The 17,176-nt window shown below is 37.9% G+C and overlaps 1 protein-coding gene and 1 long non-coding RNA gene across 3 annotated transcripts; one reads left to right on the plus strand and one right to left on the minus strand.

Annotated features, from left to right (window-relative positions):
• Window positions 1-3,588: 3,588 nt before the first annotated feature.
• Window positions 3,589-17,123, minus strand: LOC122842551 (hexokinase HKDC1-like). Of its 2 annotated transcripts, XM_044136536.1 has the most exons (21): window positions 16,960-17,123; window positions 15,672-15,834; window positions 15,414-15,571; window positions 15,194-15,316; window positions 15,016-15,111; window positions 14,767-14,866; window positions 12,930-13,113; window positions 12,670-12,825; window positions 12,357-12,590; window positions 11,078-11,219; window positions 10,001-10,154; window positions 9,727-9,866; window positions 9,475-9,594; window positions 9,283-9,378; window positions 8,126-8,225; window positions 7,788-7,900; window positions 6,486-6,622; window positions 6,218-6,373; window positions 6,023-6,110; window positions 4,477-4,622; window positions 3,589-4,389 (listed from the first exon to the last, which is right to left on the minus strand). In XM_044136536.1, exons 1-21 carry the CDS (start codon window positions 17,020-17,022, stop codon window positions 4,254-4,256), a joined length of 2,805 nt encoding a protein of 934 aa, XP_043992471.1. In that variant the 5' UTR covers window positions 17,023-17,123; the 3' UTR covers window positions 3,589-4,253. The 2 variants fall into 2 exon arrangements, with proteins under 2 accessions (XP_043992471.1, XP_043992477.1); XM_044136542.1 differs by lacking the exons at window positions 3,589-4,389; window positions 4,477-4,622 and having other exon boundaries at window positions 6,021-6,110; window positions 6,189-6,373.
• On the plus strand, window positions 10,333-17,022 carry LOC122842570. The gene is made up of 3 exons (XR_006372583.1): window positions 10,333-10,534; window positions 12,407-12,547; window positions 16,789-17,022. It is a non-coding gene; the product is annotated as an uncharacterized LOC122842570 (long non-coding RNA).
• Window positions 17,124-17,176: the final 53 nt, after the last annotated feature.

Genomic DNA, 17,176 nt, shown 5'->3' on the forward strand with positions numbered 1-17,176 from the left:
CAGAGCGCAGAGACGGCCCACTTTCTCTAAGCTCATTGGGTTTGTGCCGCGGATGACTCCGGTGGGGAGGTCGGGAGGAAGGGCGGTGCTGCGGCCTCAGCTCTGCGCTCTGATTGGCTGCTCAGGCGGACTCAAGTGATGGAGGAGGAAGAAGGAGGAGCAGAGGAAGGTCAGGGGGAAACTTTGGCATCGAGGAAGCCCCGGGCTACATTCTAGTTAGCATGTTGTAGTATGACAATGAATCACCACATACTGCCGCGTATTACCAGAAGTAGCGTGCAGTTACTTAGTTATTCATCAGCCGCCTCAACAGGATGTGAGGAAGTGAGGGAGAAACTTTAGCTCCCTGCTCATTTACTCTTAAGTTACAATCAAGGAAGAGAAATAAGTTTCCTTGATAGCTTCACTGCTGTTTGGGAACAAAGATGCTGATTTAGATTAGTTTATGCTTCTCTCGTGCATCTATTTTAGGAGATACAAAGTTCAGGTGAGGCTTTGTGGCATTCAGAAGGTCACTTCAGCAAAAAAGAGAACTAATTATTAAATCTTTCCCTCAAATAATGCAAGGCAATGGGGAAATCAATTTAGGACTGTATTAGTAGGGTTTTAACTACCCATATGCTTATGTACCCACTTAATTTCAATTCAGTCTTATAAAACAATAATGTCAAGTTGATTTTAATTTGTAAAGGGTTTCCTTTCCAAGTATCCGACTTTGCAGCAATTCCTCCTCTTGAATAAGCATGTTGGGTCAGAGGTCAGTTCATGGCATGGAAAGAAAAACATTATTTTAACAGGAGGGAGGAAACCAGCAGAACCAGACTCTGAGCAGTATTACTTTTAATTATTATCACCTTTATTATCATTATTATGCCTGCAAACAATACAAAACCTTTTCACTTGTAAAATAAACAGCATTGTGTGATTGCAGTTTATTTCTATTATTTCCTGCTGGCTTGACTTTTGGTCTGTGCCAATCTGCTGATGGTCTGATTTATAATTTATGATTTGGTTTGCGTGCGTATGACTGCCATTTTGCTTTTCTGTTTACACAACAGCTGTTGGCAAAACATTATTGACTTGTATTTTTCATTGCTCTTCTCTCCAGGATAAATGCAGAATGACCAAAAGAGGAGCACTTACCTGTGCCTACAGGTGTTTTAATGCACCTGCTTTCTAAAAGGGAACACTGTGGGTCACAATGACTCAGCACTTTATATGGCCACTTTCGGGCTACATATTCCTCTGATACAGACGCTACATCACCCTCCAAACAAGGACTCTCTGTTCTCCGGACGCACTCTCTGACAGAGGAAAACCAGTGCTTTCCTCATACTGAGGGTTTGCAGTGACTTCCGTTTAATGCTGATATTCCCAACACAGCAGTTTGGTTCAGGGTTTGCTTGAAGTTTTTATCATAAAATCACTGCAAAGGAGTGACTATGGATCAAAAATGCCAAAAAGTGTTTGTTTTAAGAAAAATTCCAGTTCCTTGAAATAAAATTCTTCCACATTTTCTTGCATTTCCAGTCTAACATCTACCTACTACATGTCAGTGACTTTCCTTTTCTGCAGCACCAATTAAAACTCTCCCTGCCAACCTGTCTGGGCTTGTGATCCTAATGCAGGAAGTGAAAAGCAGTGAGGGTTATGCAGCTTATGCAGTCTTTGTGTTATGAAAAAAAATCGTCTGATTTATGCACTAATGATCTTTTTATGGTTCTTATCATTGATCCAAACACCTTCAACTTGAAAGAAATGTCGCAAAACAAGTATAAAGCAGCCTTTTTGGGAAAATCCTCAAAGATTTTACATTTTGGTTTCTTTATATTTACTTAGAAGGTTGAAAAACTATTTGAGAAGAAAGGGAACAGAACAGAACAGAACCATCTTTTGGAGTGTTGTTGGGGTTGAGACAAATGTTTGATTACCAATATCCTTATAGTATATAAATAGGATTAATATAAACTAGAATTTCACTTCAACAGCTTGATCTTAGATTGAATAAAAAAGTAATGTAACGTCTGAATCATGGCTGTCCTGATTATGTTTTCAGCTTCCCTGTGTTCGCTTTTTCTCTTTCAAATTTTATTTATAACATACTTTTTTATTTTATAACAGAAATCATGAATAAAATTATTGTGAGCTGCAAACCTAAGCAAAACAGAAAATTGAGTAAAACGTTGAAAACCTTGTTTTAGGAAAACCAAACTCTTTACAAGCATCTTTTCAGCACCGCCTAAAGAAATGGAAACTTTTCTGTGATTTTTTTTTTTTTTTAAGCTGCTACTTTAAAGTCAGAAATAATAAACAAGCCAAAAACTAGAAAATGATGCTTCTAACCTAAAAGTGAAAGACAACAAATACAGTAACATTCCACACACTTTTGCTTTACAAAAAGAGTGTTTTTGTAGAACACACTTTTACAAAACCTCTGTTCATTTTCCATACCTTCTTTGAGAAGTTTTCCATGATCCAGCTGTCATCACAGGAACGTCTCACTCTTTCACTGCCCACTCCAAACAGGGATCTAACACGAGACTTCAAGCTCATTTTATGACAGAACAAAAGTGTTCTGATATAGAAATTAAATCACTACATCCATTTTATGACCCAGTGGAACCCGCAGCTCAGTTCTGCCTCTCTGCTGCAAACCATGTCTGTTTGTATGTGCACGTGTGACCGACAGTGAATTTGTGTCAAAGCTTTTATTGTTGGTTTGAATAGGAGGCAAAGACACACGCACGCATTGTTCTGCACACAAAGGGACTCGGACACCTTGCTCCCTGAGGAATGTCCAATCAGATTGAAAGACAGAGATCTTAAAGCTGGAGGTGAAATATTTATGAGATGAGGGGAAAATGTTCAGAGTGTGGGGGTTCTGCAGGAGCTCTGCTTGCAGCAGAACTGCAGCGTCATTGCGTGTGTGATTCAGCAGGGAGATAGTAGGTCAGGACAGTGAGGGATTACCAGGTGTGATGTCGCCCTCATCTGGCTACACTCTAACATTTTAATCCCTAGCAGATTAACCACTGTTGGTTTTCATTCTGACATTTCTTGCTTTGTCTTTCCTCGCTATCTGTATTTTGGTGCAAAGGATTTTTCTTTAATTTTTACTCAAAAACACACTCTTATCTTCAAAAAACTGTTAATCGGTCTCTGGTTTGAGTGGATTAGAATACAAATCATATCTTTATACTTGGATTATAACACAGCATGTAAACGCAATACTAAGACCATCTTGTTCAGTTAATACTTTGATAAAATGGATGAAATTGTGCACATTTTTAGATTATTACAAGCACAAACCAATGGTCACACGGTCTGAGAATCAGCCAAAAAGAGCTGAACGGAGCGTTTGTTGTTGTTATTGTTGAGAAATCTGATCGGCAGGATTCCTTTCCTCCTCCAGGTCTTCATCAGTGCTGACTAAACACCCACACGTTCACAAATGCACTGTGACATAACCATGACTTCATCGGATATTCAGTTACACAAGTTTTATTATTTTTCAGGATTTACTCTTACTATTTTTACATTTATGTTATCATAAGATCAGCCAAATGTAAACTTAAGTTGCAATATTTAATTTTATGGAGACTTTTTGAGGCCAAAAGCACCAATAGTTGCCATAATTAGTCTTTTTTAAACATATAAAGTGAAATATTGACAATTAAGTATCTTAGTGTTGGCTCTCCAATAACAGTTTGCTCATTTTAGCTTCCGAACAGCTTACTTATTAATTGTAATTCACTACCTGTTCCTAACATTAATGCAAAATTGAGTCTCAAACCAAGAACTGAGGTTTTGAAATAATTAACTTTTAATATCCAGACTCTAGGCAATTTGTAAAATAATACACCACCTTTAAGGAAGAAATAAAAGAAATGTAAGAAATAAAAGACTTATGCTATAGACTGGTGTTAATAGAACGGCTGTCAGGAAATCTGTTCATATGTTCTTGTTCTCACAGGAAATAGAACAGAATAAATATTCTTTATTGATCTCCCAGGGAAAATTACTTATTTGTTGACAAGCTACTTCATCTAAGGTGTTAAATAGTAATAAAATAAATGTAACCATAAGGGTCTATATAACCTGTGGCAGGGCATGCTGACTATTTACTGTATATAAGGTCTCGCAATATAATAGAAGTTACCAGACAGTCTTCTCTTAACATTGAAAGTTATTTGCACTTTTTCTCTCTTCTGTGTCGTTTCTGGGGAAGTGTTATTATTTGCTGTCCTGTTCGGTCACATCTCCTGCTTCTGTCGCACCACGGCTGCAATGAGGGCGGCACCTTTCCCGCTGCCCTCCTCTGACGGCAGGAAGGTCACGTCGCAGTGGGGAGCCATGACCCCCACAGTCTCTTTTAGGATGTGCGAGAAACTACAAGCAGCAGCAGCAGAGAGAATAAAGCATTTAGTGATTAATGGGTGATTCACAGCAGCAGCAGCAGCAGCAGAGTTAACTCACTGTGGATGCAGTTTATACAGAGCGCCGTCGACGCCCACAGTGGTGCTCAGACGCTCCAGCCCTCGGTCTTCTCTGATTTTATCCACCACTGCCGCCATTCCTGCTCCACACATCTGAGCCGCACGACGTGACACCGCCCCACACACCTGCACAGCAATCGAAATGCTCATCTTTAGCTAGCTGGGACACATAATGCCCCGACTACTCAAAACACATCACTCAACATCAACAGCATCAAGCTGCACGATTATTTTTGAAGAAGCTAAAAAAAAATGGAGAAGTAAAATCTTCTTACAATAGAAAAAGTTGGCAACATTGCCAATTATTTGTTTTTAAATAATCGAATTCTTTGCAATCACCTCATCTATCCTGTCATTTTTACTGAAAATCTGATTTTAATTGATTTGTTAAACTTTCCTAAACAGCTAGCGTTTTCAAACAAAGAGCAACTTAAAGCCTCATTTTGTTGTTCAGAACTGACTACATTTTGTTCTATTTTTAAGTTTTGGATCTATGATAATTTACACTTTCCATCCCAACAACACATCTGACTACTTCGTTTAATTAAAGCAGAGTATGATTTGTTTATTGTTGAGTAGGTAAAATTATGTTTCGTGGACCTCTGGTTCTTTTGACTTCATGATTTTGGCCCATGTGTCAAAAAGTGTGGACCCCCCTGTCTTAAGGTATTAATAATTTGGCCTTTTGCAGGTTCTAAAATTAATAAAATGTAACTTAAAGTGTACAAAAACAACCTATTTTGATTTGATTGATAAAATAATATTTAGGGAATAATTCTGAAGGCTCTCTTTAAGTCTCTCTAGAGTCAAGAGGGCTGAATAAAAAGCTATAAAGGGCCGGATTTTGACCTGCAACCTTTACAGCCATAAATGTCACATGTCTTTTTGAAAAAAGAAAAGACAAATATCTACTGTAGGAAATTTGTTTGTTCTCATTGTTTATGAACCACCATGTTATTTCTGTTTCCAAGATTTAAAATAAAGAAAAACATAAAAGTGGATGGATATTCTTTTTTTTGTAGTCTGGTTGGAAAATGTAGAAAAAAGCAGATCTAAAACATTTTATTGGCACTTTTCATGCCGTTATTTTTGGAAATCCAGTGAAAAACTGTTTAAATCGTGCATTTGTTGTTATATCTATATTTTAAAACATTAACGGTTGTTTTCTAATTTTAGTCAAAGTTATGACGAGCCATTGTTAAAGGTTGCAGAACCCTGATCTATCTTATATCAGATTAATGTTTTAGTAATCTTCACTTATTAAGAATAATCTTACTCTTCCAGGAGTTAATAAACATGAAACCTATAAAACTTTACTGAGACATTTGAGTGAAGAAGGGAAACTAGGTGTTAAAAAGTGGAAAAACTTGAATCTATTAGATTTTTGTTTTTTTTTTATCTGTTTTATCTGTCACAGTCAAATACAGGCTTTAAATGTTTTACACAAGATTTAAAGTATGATTGATCAAACTACTTACAGAAACCTGCTGCAGTTCCCTTTAGAAAACTAGAAAACTGTTTCGTACCTCCTTGACGATGATGCTGTCATCGCAGGTGCCGTGCAGCCCCAGCTGCTGCAGAATAGACCTGACCTGCAGCAGAGCCAAGCGATCGCTGTGCAGAGGAAACACAAAGCAGCAAACATTTAAAACTGGAGGGAAAAAAACAAAAAAATAACAGCTGGGAATCCACCTGGAATATTCCTAAACCGCTTCTGCTACCTCTCTATTTGTGAGAGATATTTTGTTTCGAATATCCCGGGGGTTTTTAAGGTTTCGGTGACGTGTCCTTTGAACAGGAGGCCTCTTCGGGTCAGATCCAGTAAAACCTGTCTGACGATTTCACCCAGATACATCCCACTGGTCAGCTTTTCAAACCTGAACAAGAAGCAGAAGAAAATAACTTGACTAACGAACACAGTCGCATGGAGAAACAGTCTCTGCATGCCTCTGCTTGAGGAATAGTAATAAATGAGGAATGTTGGCTGACCTTTGTTTTCCAGGGTTCACTGAGTGTATGTCCACCTCGGCATCATAAGGTGTGATGATGTCTTCCAGACAGTGGTCATCGCCCAGACCGCCCCATTCTGTGTTTACACACATCTTCAGGTCCGACTTCACAGCAGCCTGGAAGCAAACAAAAACTAAACCATTAATTAGGGCAGCATCTAATTATTATTTTAGTAATCGATTATTTGGACGATTAATCAGCTAATCGGATCAAAAATTGGCACATCCTGCTGACATTTTATTTGACCACTTAAGCCCTTTTTATGCAATATTAAAACTACCTTAAAAGTAAAAAAAAAAACAAAAAAACAATTAAATTCCTGTTTACTATTTTTTGGATTTACTGATTAACAGCTGAATAGAAAAAAGTGATCAATAAGAGATTTTTGAACTGGCTGAAGCTAAAATTGAGGAGTTTTGGGTAGAATATTTACATAGTCAAAACAAAATTTTTAATCTTAAGCACAAAATATTATATATATATATATATATATATATATATATATATATATATATATATATATATATATATATATATATATATGTATATATATATACATATATATGTATATATGTATATACATATATACATATATATATATATATATATATATATATATACATACATATATATATATATATATATATATATATATATGTATATATATATACACACACAGAATAATTTTAGGTTAAATCTATATGATGTTCATTCGCAAATGGCCTTTTTGAGATTGTTTACTCCAGTTAACAATTAATCAATAATTAAATTAGTTGACTATTATTTTAAAAGTCAATTCATCACGATAAATACAATTAATTGTTTCAACCCTACTATGTATGGAAGAGGATTAGGGCCACTGAACAAAAATATTTCAGACTGTAATCTCTGAATTCAGACTTTAATCTCCAAATTCAGACTTTAATCTCAGATTTCAGACTTTAATCTCAGATTTCAGACTTTAATCTCCGAATTCAGACTTTAATCTCTGAATTCAGACTTTAATCTCCGAATTCAGACTTTAATCTCAGATTTCAGACTTTAATCTCTGAATTCAGACTTTAATCTCCGAATTCAGACTTTAATCTCCGAATTCAGACTTTAATCTCAGATTTCAGACTTTAATCTCTGATTTCAGACTTTAATCTCAAAGTTATGTCTTTAATCTCATATTAAAGACATAGAAGTCTGAATTCTTTCTTTTCAGTGCCCCTAATCGTATTCCATAAGCATGAATATAATCTCTTCATCCCTCTAATTTCCTACAATCTGCCTCTTTACCTCGCCCTCCTCTCCTTCTGACGTCTGTTTATTTGTCTTCAGGATGCCGTTGCTCTGCTCCAGCTTCTCGATGTTCTTCAGTTCTTCCATGTAGCAAAGGTTTGAACCTGTTCCTGAAACACAGAGCACCAGCTGGTTTTAGTTTAGACATTTGCACCAAACGTTTTAACTGTTTCCCAGTAGGAATACATCATATCAGCCATTTACGATGCTCCTCCTTCAATTGGTGAGGTTGAATCCAGAGCTGATGCCTCTCTACAAACCTTCATGCTGTCATAACCACAGTCCCAGTGACGAACAGGATGTTGTTTAATCCGTAGAGACTCTCTGTCACGTACCTGCAATCATTCCAACTTCGCATTTGGGATCCTCATAGGCGCAGCTCATCATGGTCCCAACTGTGTCATTGACTAAAGCAACAATGTCCAAGTCAAACTCCTGAAGGCATGAAAAACACCAAAACACACATCACTGAATTAGTTATGCTTTACAAAAATACTCACACCTCTGGGGTTTATTTTTTTTTAAGATTTTGACACAATAGAGCCAGAAACTTCAAAACATTATTTTGATTTTATGACAGACCGACACAAAGTAGATCTCGATTGTTAAATGGTTTATTTGAAGGGCTGTGCACAAGTCTGATATAACACTGTCATGAACATGAAGGCGTCTTCATGAATGTGTAAATAATGACGCTTTTAATGCAAAGTTGAATTAAAAGTACATTAAAAGAATGACGCTTCATGACAACATTCACAAACACTCATGAAGACTCCAGTTGTTGTGTCACGTTTGTATGAGTCTTAATGCTGCAATTTAAACTAAATAATTATTTCAAAATATGCAAGAAAAAAACTGCCCTCACTTAGTTAAAGAGCCACATTTCTCTCACAATATCAAGTAAAATAACTGGTTATTTTACGTTAGAATAATTTAAATTCTTGTTTCAAATTGCATGAAGAAATATTTCTAATCTGATAACGAATTTTATTAAACGGCACAAAAAATTCAGCTCCGAAACATTTTGTGTGAACAAAACATTATCCTCAAGCTTTGCAAACTTAATAAAACTACAGCAGTCAGATCAATGTAACGCACTTCCACCTCAGGATACAGAAACGTGACGCAGAGCATTCTGGGAAATAGTTCCCAGTCCTGTCTTTTTCTTCTTTCAGTTTTTTTAAATGTTAACCTAAAAACTCTAGTTTATTCAACTCTTAATATAAAAGTTAACACAACTTACTACTATAAGTTTATCTTTAAAATTTAGGATCAAAATCTAAAAATCACTAAATTTATTAGACTTAAAGAGCAGAAGATAGTTGACACAACCAAATGTGGCTGAAATGTTTTACAGTGTAGACTTTTAACTGAGTAAAATATGTTGACGTAGAAGAGCTACTCTAACTTGAGTAATATTTTTGGCAACCCTAACCATGGATTCCAGTCCAATCCTCGCTGCATAATAAGAGTTTGTGTTATTTGGACTCACGTTGCGTCTTTTGATGGCCTCTCTGAGCATGCTCACAACATCTTCTCCTTCACAGTCCGTAGCCTTAAAGCCTTTGGTCCAGCTCACCAATGTGCCCTACAAAGTTACTCAATCATTTAAATAACAAAATAAAGCTGGATGTTGTTTTTTAAGGAAATCTAACAGAGCTCAAAGTGATACAGGTTCACCTACTGTATCAATGCCTGACTGCTGACAGGGGAAAGAGAAGGTGAATCCTGCAGGAAGGCGAACTTTCTTCAGCCCCATGTAGTCCAGGAAGTCACAAACACACTGAGCCAAGTGGTCAAACAACTGAGGGAAAGAGATTTGACAAATGACTGGATTTTATCTTCTACTGAAACTTATTTAGACAAGCTGATATATGATAAGTCTATTTCTCTGCAGAGTTATTTTCTTTACATGATAGCAAAAGACTTGCCTTACCTCCTCTCCAGTTCCCTGCATTATCTCCAAGGGAATGGTGTAAATTTTATGGTAAAGTCGGGATTTTTGTCTTTTAAATCGCACAAGCATAGCTCTGAAGTTCGTTCCTCCCAGATCCAAGGCAAGGTATTTCCCACGCTCTGAAAAAACAAAAACATTTGAGGAGGACTGAAATGTCTTATACTAGAAATAAATTACGATAAGAGGGTGGGCAGAACTGTGTGTCGCTTGGAGAATGTGGGATGTCGGGGTGAAGTCCAGTTTATTGTCACACCTGTGCCGTTTGGTGTGTGGTATACGAAAGAGGGAAGCATTTTAATGGTGCAGCCGTTGCTCTTCAGCCCGGCCTCCAGGCCTTCCCTCATCTTGGACTTCACCAGCTGGAGCTTCTCTTGGTTCAGAGTGAACAGAGACAGAGCTTCATCCACCTGCAGGGACAGCGAAACACCGTGTCAGGTCTCCCTTTGCACGTGACGTCACGCTCCCCAGAACTCCGCCCACTCCGCCATGACGGTCGTCAAAACAACCAATGCGCTCCTTTGAAGCTAGTCTGAAAACATACATTTGTAACCTAAAACTGCTTCTATTTCGTTGATTTCACTTTAAAATGGTAATAGGATGATGCGCGGTCGGCTGCACAAACAGACAAGGATGCAAACCCAACCTGTCATTTTATTCTAACTTTTAATGAGAAAAAATATGGCGGAGACGGATAACAACCGTTAATAGTAATGCCCGTCTGTCGTCGGTGTAATCGTAGATTTGCAATAAACACTTTTTACAAGGCAAGAAGATTACCTTGTAAAACGTAAGTATGATTAGAAAGATATTAAATATTGCAATTCGGAGAAGGTAAGTGTATAACCATTAGTAACCATGGAGACAGTGGCACCATCATGTAGCCTAGCATGTATGGAAAAAAACTGGATAGCGTCTCGTGTTTTGTACGTTTGTAAGGCTTCTCCGGTGTAAGGGGTTTATGAAATGGTGATATAAATCATGTGGTGTGAATTCAGGCAAAATCGGTAATTTGATCAACATGTTAAAAGAGGGAGGAAGTACTTATCGGTTTCTAAGTTAACGAAAACTTTTATAAATACCGCTGTCTATAACTATGAGCCTCAACCAGGTGTGTTACGTTCACAGACAAATTAGCTCGACTCGAACAAGTAGAAACCATGAATAAACTGGCAAAAACAACTCCAGTCGCTCTGTTCTACTCCATTCCTACACTTCCGACGTCCGTCATGGCGCCTCGAGTGATTATGTGACACAGTTCCAAAGGGTCAATACCAAGGAGGATTGTTTTTGGTTCACCTGTGAAGAAAACAGGTGAACACCTAAATCTGACCTTTCGCCTCTGTGATGTCAGACGCTGGGCGACCGCTGCCACGAGGGCAGCACCTTTGCTGCTGCCGCTCTCCGAGAGGACGAACCTGATCTGGCAATCAGGAAGCAACCGCCGCACCACCTTATGGAGGCGCTTAGGATACCTGAAGAAGTGTGAAAGTGTGTGAGTGAAGCAGCAACCTGTCCACGAAACATGGTGACGACAACATGATGCTGCACGGATGTTTTTTTTTTTTGTTTTTTTTTAACAAATAAAAAAACTTTGGACCAGGAATGGAGCCCTGATATGCTAATTTACCCTCCACCAATTAAAATGCAAACAATTCTCAGGACTTTTTTTTCGCAAAAAGCAGATACTTGCTCCACTGCACATGCATAGAATCATTTAATTTATTTTCAAGTTCTTCTGTGTCTTTTCCCTTTCTAATGCCACCCTGGGCATCTGCCCAAATCAAAAACTGCTATTGCTTGGGACGGGAGGAGGTTTGACTTCTTGCAATTCAAGAACCTCAAGAATACAACAAGAACTACAATCGCTACAAATGTGTAGGTTATAGTTTAGATCAAACAATAATCATATGTTCAAAGGGCTTAGTCAAAGTCCAGACCAAAATCTAAATGAGAATCTGTTGCAAGACTTAAGAACTGATGCTCTTTATGCAACCGGAGGAATGAACAACAATTTCAGCTTCGAGTCAATTTCGGCTGAAGAGTGGAGATGATGAGGCACGCTGTTAAAAATGCAGCAAAATGTGATTCTATATTTGCTAAAAAAAAAAAAAAGTGTTACTGTGTGAGATCCAAATTAAATACAATATTGCAGCAAAATGTGAACATATTGAAGCTGTATAAGTACTTCTGCATGGCATTGTATGTTATATAGACTAAACCTTTTCAATATTTACCTCGTAAGTAATAATAATTTTACCTGTCATGGTGAAGGACCCCAAAAAGATTCAAAAGATTAATGTTTTTAGAAACTAAAAATGTGACATTTCAGACAACTGATAAAAATCTATGTAAAATCAAATGGGTCACAAAACAGGCAATAAAGGAACATAAGAAAGCCCTTAAAATAATATCAAAAAGGGGTTAAATGCAGCAAAACACGACAAAAGACCAATAAACAAATAACTTAATTTTCCGTATGAGTTGTGATAAATAATGGCTTGTTTCAGAATTTAATCGGGTCCTAAACTGCATTCAGAATAAGTTTTTTCTGTGCTTTTGTCCTGTATTATTCACTCCATATAGTGTGATTTTTGTCCAGGACAACTTACTGTGGGTGTGTTTTGTACACAGTGCCATCAACGCCGACTGTGATTCTCAGTCCTCTCAGGTTCCGGTTCTGCCTGATCCGGGTTAATATGGCCGCCAGCCCCGCCGCCACCAGATTCGAGGACCTGAAGGACACGATGGTGCTGACGTACTGAACAGCGACGCAGTCGTCAGGTGAAGGGGTCAAATGCAGGTGAGTCAGGATTTCCTTGGTGTTTTTCAGACCGTTTACGTACCTAGAGAAGAAAAAAGCACATTATTAAGATTTCGGGCAGTTTCCAGATATTGTGAAGCAGAAATATGAAGTGGGCTTACTCCTCCATTGCTGCCACATCTGCAGTGGTTATCTTCCCTTTGGTCCTCAGAGCGTCTGACACATGCCCATCAAACAGCAGTCCCAGTTTAGCCATCTTCAGCACAACCAGCCTCACCAGTTCACCCAGGTACATCCCACTGACCATCTTCTCAAATCTACAAAGAAAAAGCATTTGGGAAAAGGTATAAAAAGAGTTTCGGATGAGTCTGCGACGAAGAGTCACGTCGTATAAGAAGAAACAGAGAAGCGTTTGTCTAACGTTTGTTTTCCGGGGTTGAGGGAGGCTGCATCGACGTCCCTGTCAAAGTCAGTAATGAAATCATCCAACGCCCCGTCGTCTCCGAACGCGCCCCACTCGGTGTTCACACACATCCGGCCCTCATCTCCCTGAACCAGGTCGATGTGACGCAGCTCCTCCATGTAGCAGGCGTTGGTGCCGGTTCCTATGCACACAAACACACAGTTACACCAAACGTATTTACACAAAGCCACGCGTGTCTCTGCATCACTGGAGCTTTTTCACATTGCAACCTCATGTCTCACTGCAAGTTGATGTAGTTTTATGTGATGAAATAAAACAAAAAGTGTTCAATTTGGTAAGGGTGCTGAAATATTACATGATCTAAAAATCTGAATCATGTGCCCTCTTTAACTCTGCTGCCCCTAATTTAAATCTAGGTCAATGTGCTCCCAATAGTAAATAAAGTCCATCTGTGTGTAATTTATTCTCATTATAAATGCAGCTGTTCTGTGACTCATAGTGGAGGCAGCATCATGCTGTGGGGAAGCTGCACTGCAAAAAAAGTCTCTAATTTACAGTAAAATAGAGGGTGCCGTTGGTGCCAGAAGTTTACCGAATGTATACGGATTTTACCACATAAATATGATCAATAAATATGATTTTATTTTATATATACCATATTTATATTTAGCATACAAATATGGTAAATATTTATAGGGTAAAATCTGTATTTATATATATATTTAACATACTTGTATGGTAGATATTTTCACCTAGAATTATGGTAAAATTTGTAAAGAATAAAACTGTATTTATATCGATTTTACCAAATATAAATATGGTAAAATATTTATATTTATGTATATAAATATTTAACTATGGTAAACATTTATACGGTAAAATCTGTATTGATACGTATTTTATTGTATATATATATATATACATATATATATATATATATATATATATATATATATATATATATATATGGTAATAAATGTATTTATACAGTAATCTTCTGGCAACCATGGCTGCCGGTATTTTACCGTAAATTAGAGACGTTTTATTTACAGTGTAGTGAGAGTTGATGGGAAGATGAAAACAGCTACAAACATTGGAGTCCTAGAGGAAAACATCTTCACATCAGGAATGAGATTCACCTTCCAGCAAGACAATGACCCCAAATATACACCTGGATTTACTGTGGACATGTTTAGGTCAAAGCATGTACCTCCAATTTGACTGAGTTTGAGTTATGTTGCAAACAACTGGCAAAAACATCCCTCCTGAACGAATGTATATATAATACTTCACAATTATGAACATCATTGTGTTGGTCAATCTCATAAAATCTCAGTAAAATACATTTAAGTTTGTAGCTCTAACAGGACCAAATGTGAACGTAAAAAGGTAAAGACACTTTAGCAAGAAAATTTAAAAACTATTTTTTTTAACTAACAGCATAATATCAATAATGGCCACTAGAGGGAGTCAGTGGATTCCTAAAGATGCCTTGTAGTGTCTTTATTTTGTAACCCGCTAACAACAACCTATAAATTATTTTTACATAATTATTATTTCCCTTTTTATTGCTAATATTAATACATTTATTTATAAATGAAATAAAACAGATAAAAAACAGATTGATACACTTTCCTTTTATATTTTGGACCTGAGGTTAAAATCTTGATGTGTCTTTGGAAATAACAAATATATTTTTCAACCTTTTATGTCTATTACAATCAGTCCACAACAAAACGTGATGATATAACTTGTATTGAAATCATAAGAAGACTGGGTATGTTTTAACACATTTGAAAGGTATCGGCTGAAACGATGTGAATGTTCGTCTTACCGATAATGAGTCCTACTTCACAGCACTGGTCATCAAACCCACAGGTCATCATGGTCGCCACAGTGTCATTAACCACTGCCAAGACATCTACGTCCATATCCTGTGGAGAGGAAAAACATTAAGTCACAAGCTGCATGATGGAGGATAACATCAGGAAAAGCATGAAATAAAGCTCGTAGCTTTCTCCGAGGGTTTTTCTGAACAGTGGCATTAATGATAAAAATGTTGCGGTGGATTCTTGTGCCGTACCCCGGTTCTGTCAACGGCCTGCCTGAGGGACTGGACCACATCTTTCCCCTGAAGGCCGCGAACTTTGTAGTTTTTACACCAGCTTACCAACAATCCCTGCAGAGCAGAAACGGTAAACGAGAGGGACGAACACCGGGGTCGTCACAAAGCAGATTCCTGTGGACGGAGGACATCCTACCTGATCCAAACTAGGGTGCTCACATGGGAAGGAGAAAGTAAAGGCTAGCGGATGCTTTTTCTCTGGACTCATGTTCTTTTCATGCAGGAAGTCCTTCAGAGACTCTGAGACATGGTCAAATAACTACAGATGAGAAACCAGACAAAGGAGAGAGAAAGAAGAAAAGGCCTCAGCTCATGTTCTGTTTGCAACTCGACCACCATTAGTATTTTTATTTTACCTCAACAGCTCTCCCTTCATGCAGCTCCTCTGGTATTGGATAAGTTTTCTCCTCCATCTCCACTCCTCCCTTCTTAATCCCCTCATCCTCTCTGACTTTAACTCTGAGAACCTTAAACTTGGAGCCTCCGAGATCCAGAGCCACAAACTGTCCTTTCTCTGCAGGCGTGAACAGAAACCGAGACAAAGTAAAGTCCACCACCTCACTTCTGCAACCCACGGTTTAGTTAATTAGTTTATCTATGTGGAGACGTTTAACCTGATCCATCGGGAGTGGAGCGGACATGAGTCGGCAGCATTTTCACAGCTGCAGCGGCCAGACTTTCTGCTGAAAGTCCTTTCTTCATCTCAGCCAGAAAACGGTTAGAGATGTCGACGAGCTGCTCATCCTGCAGACGCATCGCGTGCAGGAACCTGTCCACCTGTAGGGAGGAAAGAACGACAGGAGAAATCCAGCTGAGTTAAAGGGACGTTAGCTCCACTGGGTTTCTGTACACAAAACTGGAAGAGTTATTTTGTGAGCCTTTCGAGCCTAGCCTGACTGGGGTTTTTTATATTTTATAAATTTTTAATATTTTTGTAGCATTTCCTAACAAATATAACACATATAATATCGACCAAAGTATTTAACCATTAAAAACAGAAATTGTTTTCCAAGTCTTCAGCAGAGACAACTAGCTTTAATTGGAGAAAATATAATAACTAAAATAAAAAATGTGTTTTTAAAGGTAAGCATGCAGCCAAACTACTGAACTACTGGTTGCTATGGCGATTCATTTATCCACATATATACACTGAGCATGACTACTTCGATGGATATCAAGAACTTGGAGTGGAATAAAAATACAGGAAAAAGCTTTGAGATAAAACAGGATAAAGACGTGTACGTAGATTAAAATAAAGATTTTATTAGATGCTTAGTATTTATGAAAACGTACTTTAGCGCACATTTATTTGGAGACGTCACTTGTTGAAATCTGACTTTTCCCATGACCGTATCTCAACCGTGTCTCGCTATCCAGAGTTATTACTAATGTGCTATCTCTGCTTGATTTAAACACGTGCATCTTGTCTGGGAGTGTCGGTACTTTGTCCCTGTAAGACCAGCAGTTAAATGATTGTGTTGAGCAGCAGTGTGGGTGTGTGTGTGTGTGTGTGTGTGTGTGTGTGTGAGTGTGTGAGAGAGAAACACAGAGAAAGATGTTAATGATTAAGGACCAATGGTGACACAGTAACTAATGATTACAGCACGATATTACCTTGTTACAGTGCCACCTTATATGTCTAGTTTATTAATTTGAGTAAGGTGGCATGTAAAGCAGCTTTAATGCAAATATTTGTAATTTTAGGGATATATTTTTGTCATTTCTTTTCAGAGTCAAATTCTGAAAACCAAGACAGGACTGCAACAGAAAGGAGAACTTTAAATAATTTGAATGAAAGCGCTAAATAAATGTAGTTATTACACAGCTCCTCTACACCATTAAGTTGTAAATAAACGAACAAAATGCATTAACTCTTCGGAGTCTCACTGACGAAACTCCTACCTTCTTGGTAGGATCCTCCTTAAGTTTGGAGAAGAAGAATGAGACAAGGTGGACGGCTAACATCTTTATGGTCCAAACAGGAAGCACAGAAACTGACGGTTCGTCTGCGAGTCTGTGCACCTGTCAGAGCGCAGAGAGAAACTGAAATGACTAAAATACAGAAATCTGTTCAATGTTATCTCTACACATTCTGAGTCCTGATCAACCTCTGCACTAA

Source organism: Gambusia affinis, linkage group LG02, assembly GCF_019740435.1.
Source record: "Gambusia affinis linkage group LG02, SWU_Gaff_1.0, whole genome shotgun sequence".
Classification (NCBI taxonomy): Eukaryota; Metazoa; Chordata; class Actinopteri; order Cyprinodontiformes; family Poeciliidae; genus Gambusia; species Gambusia affinis.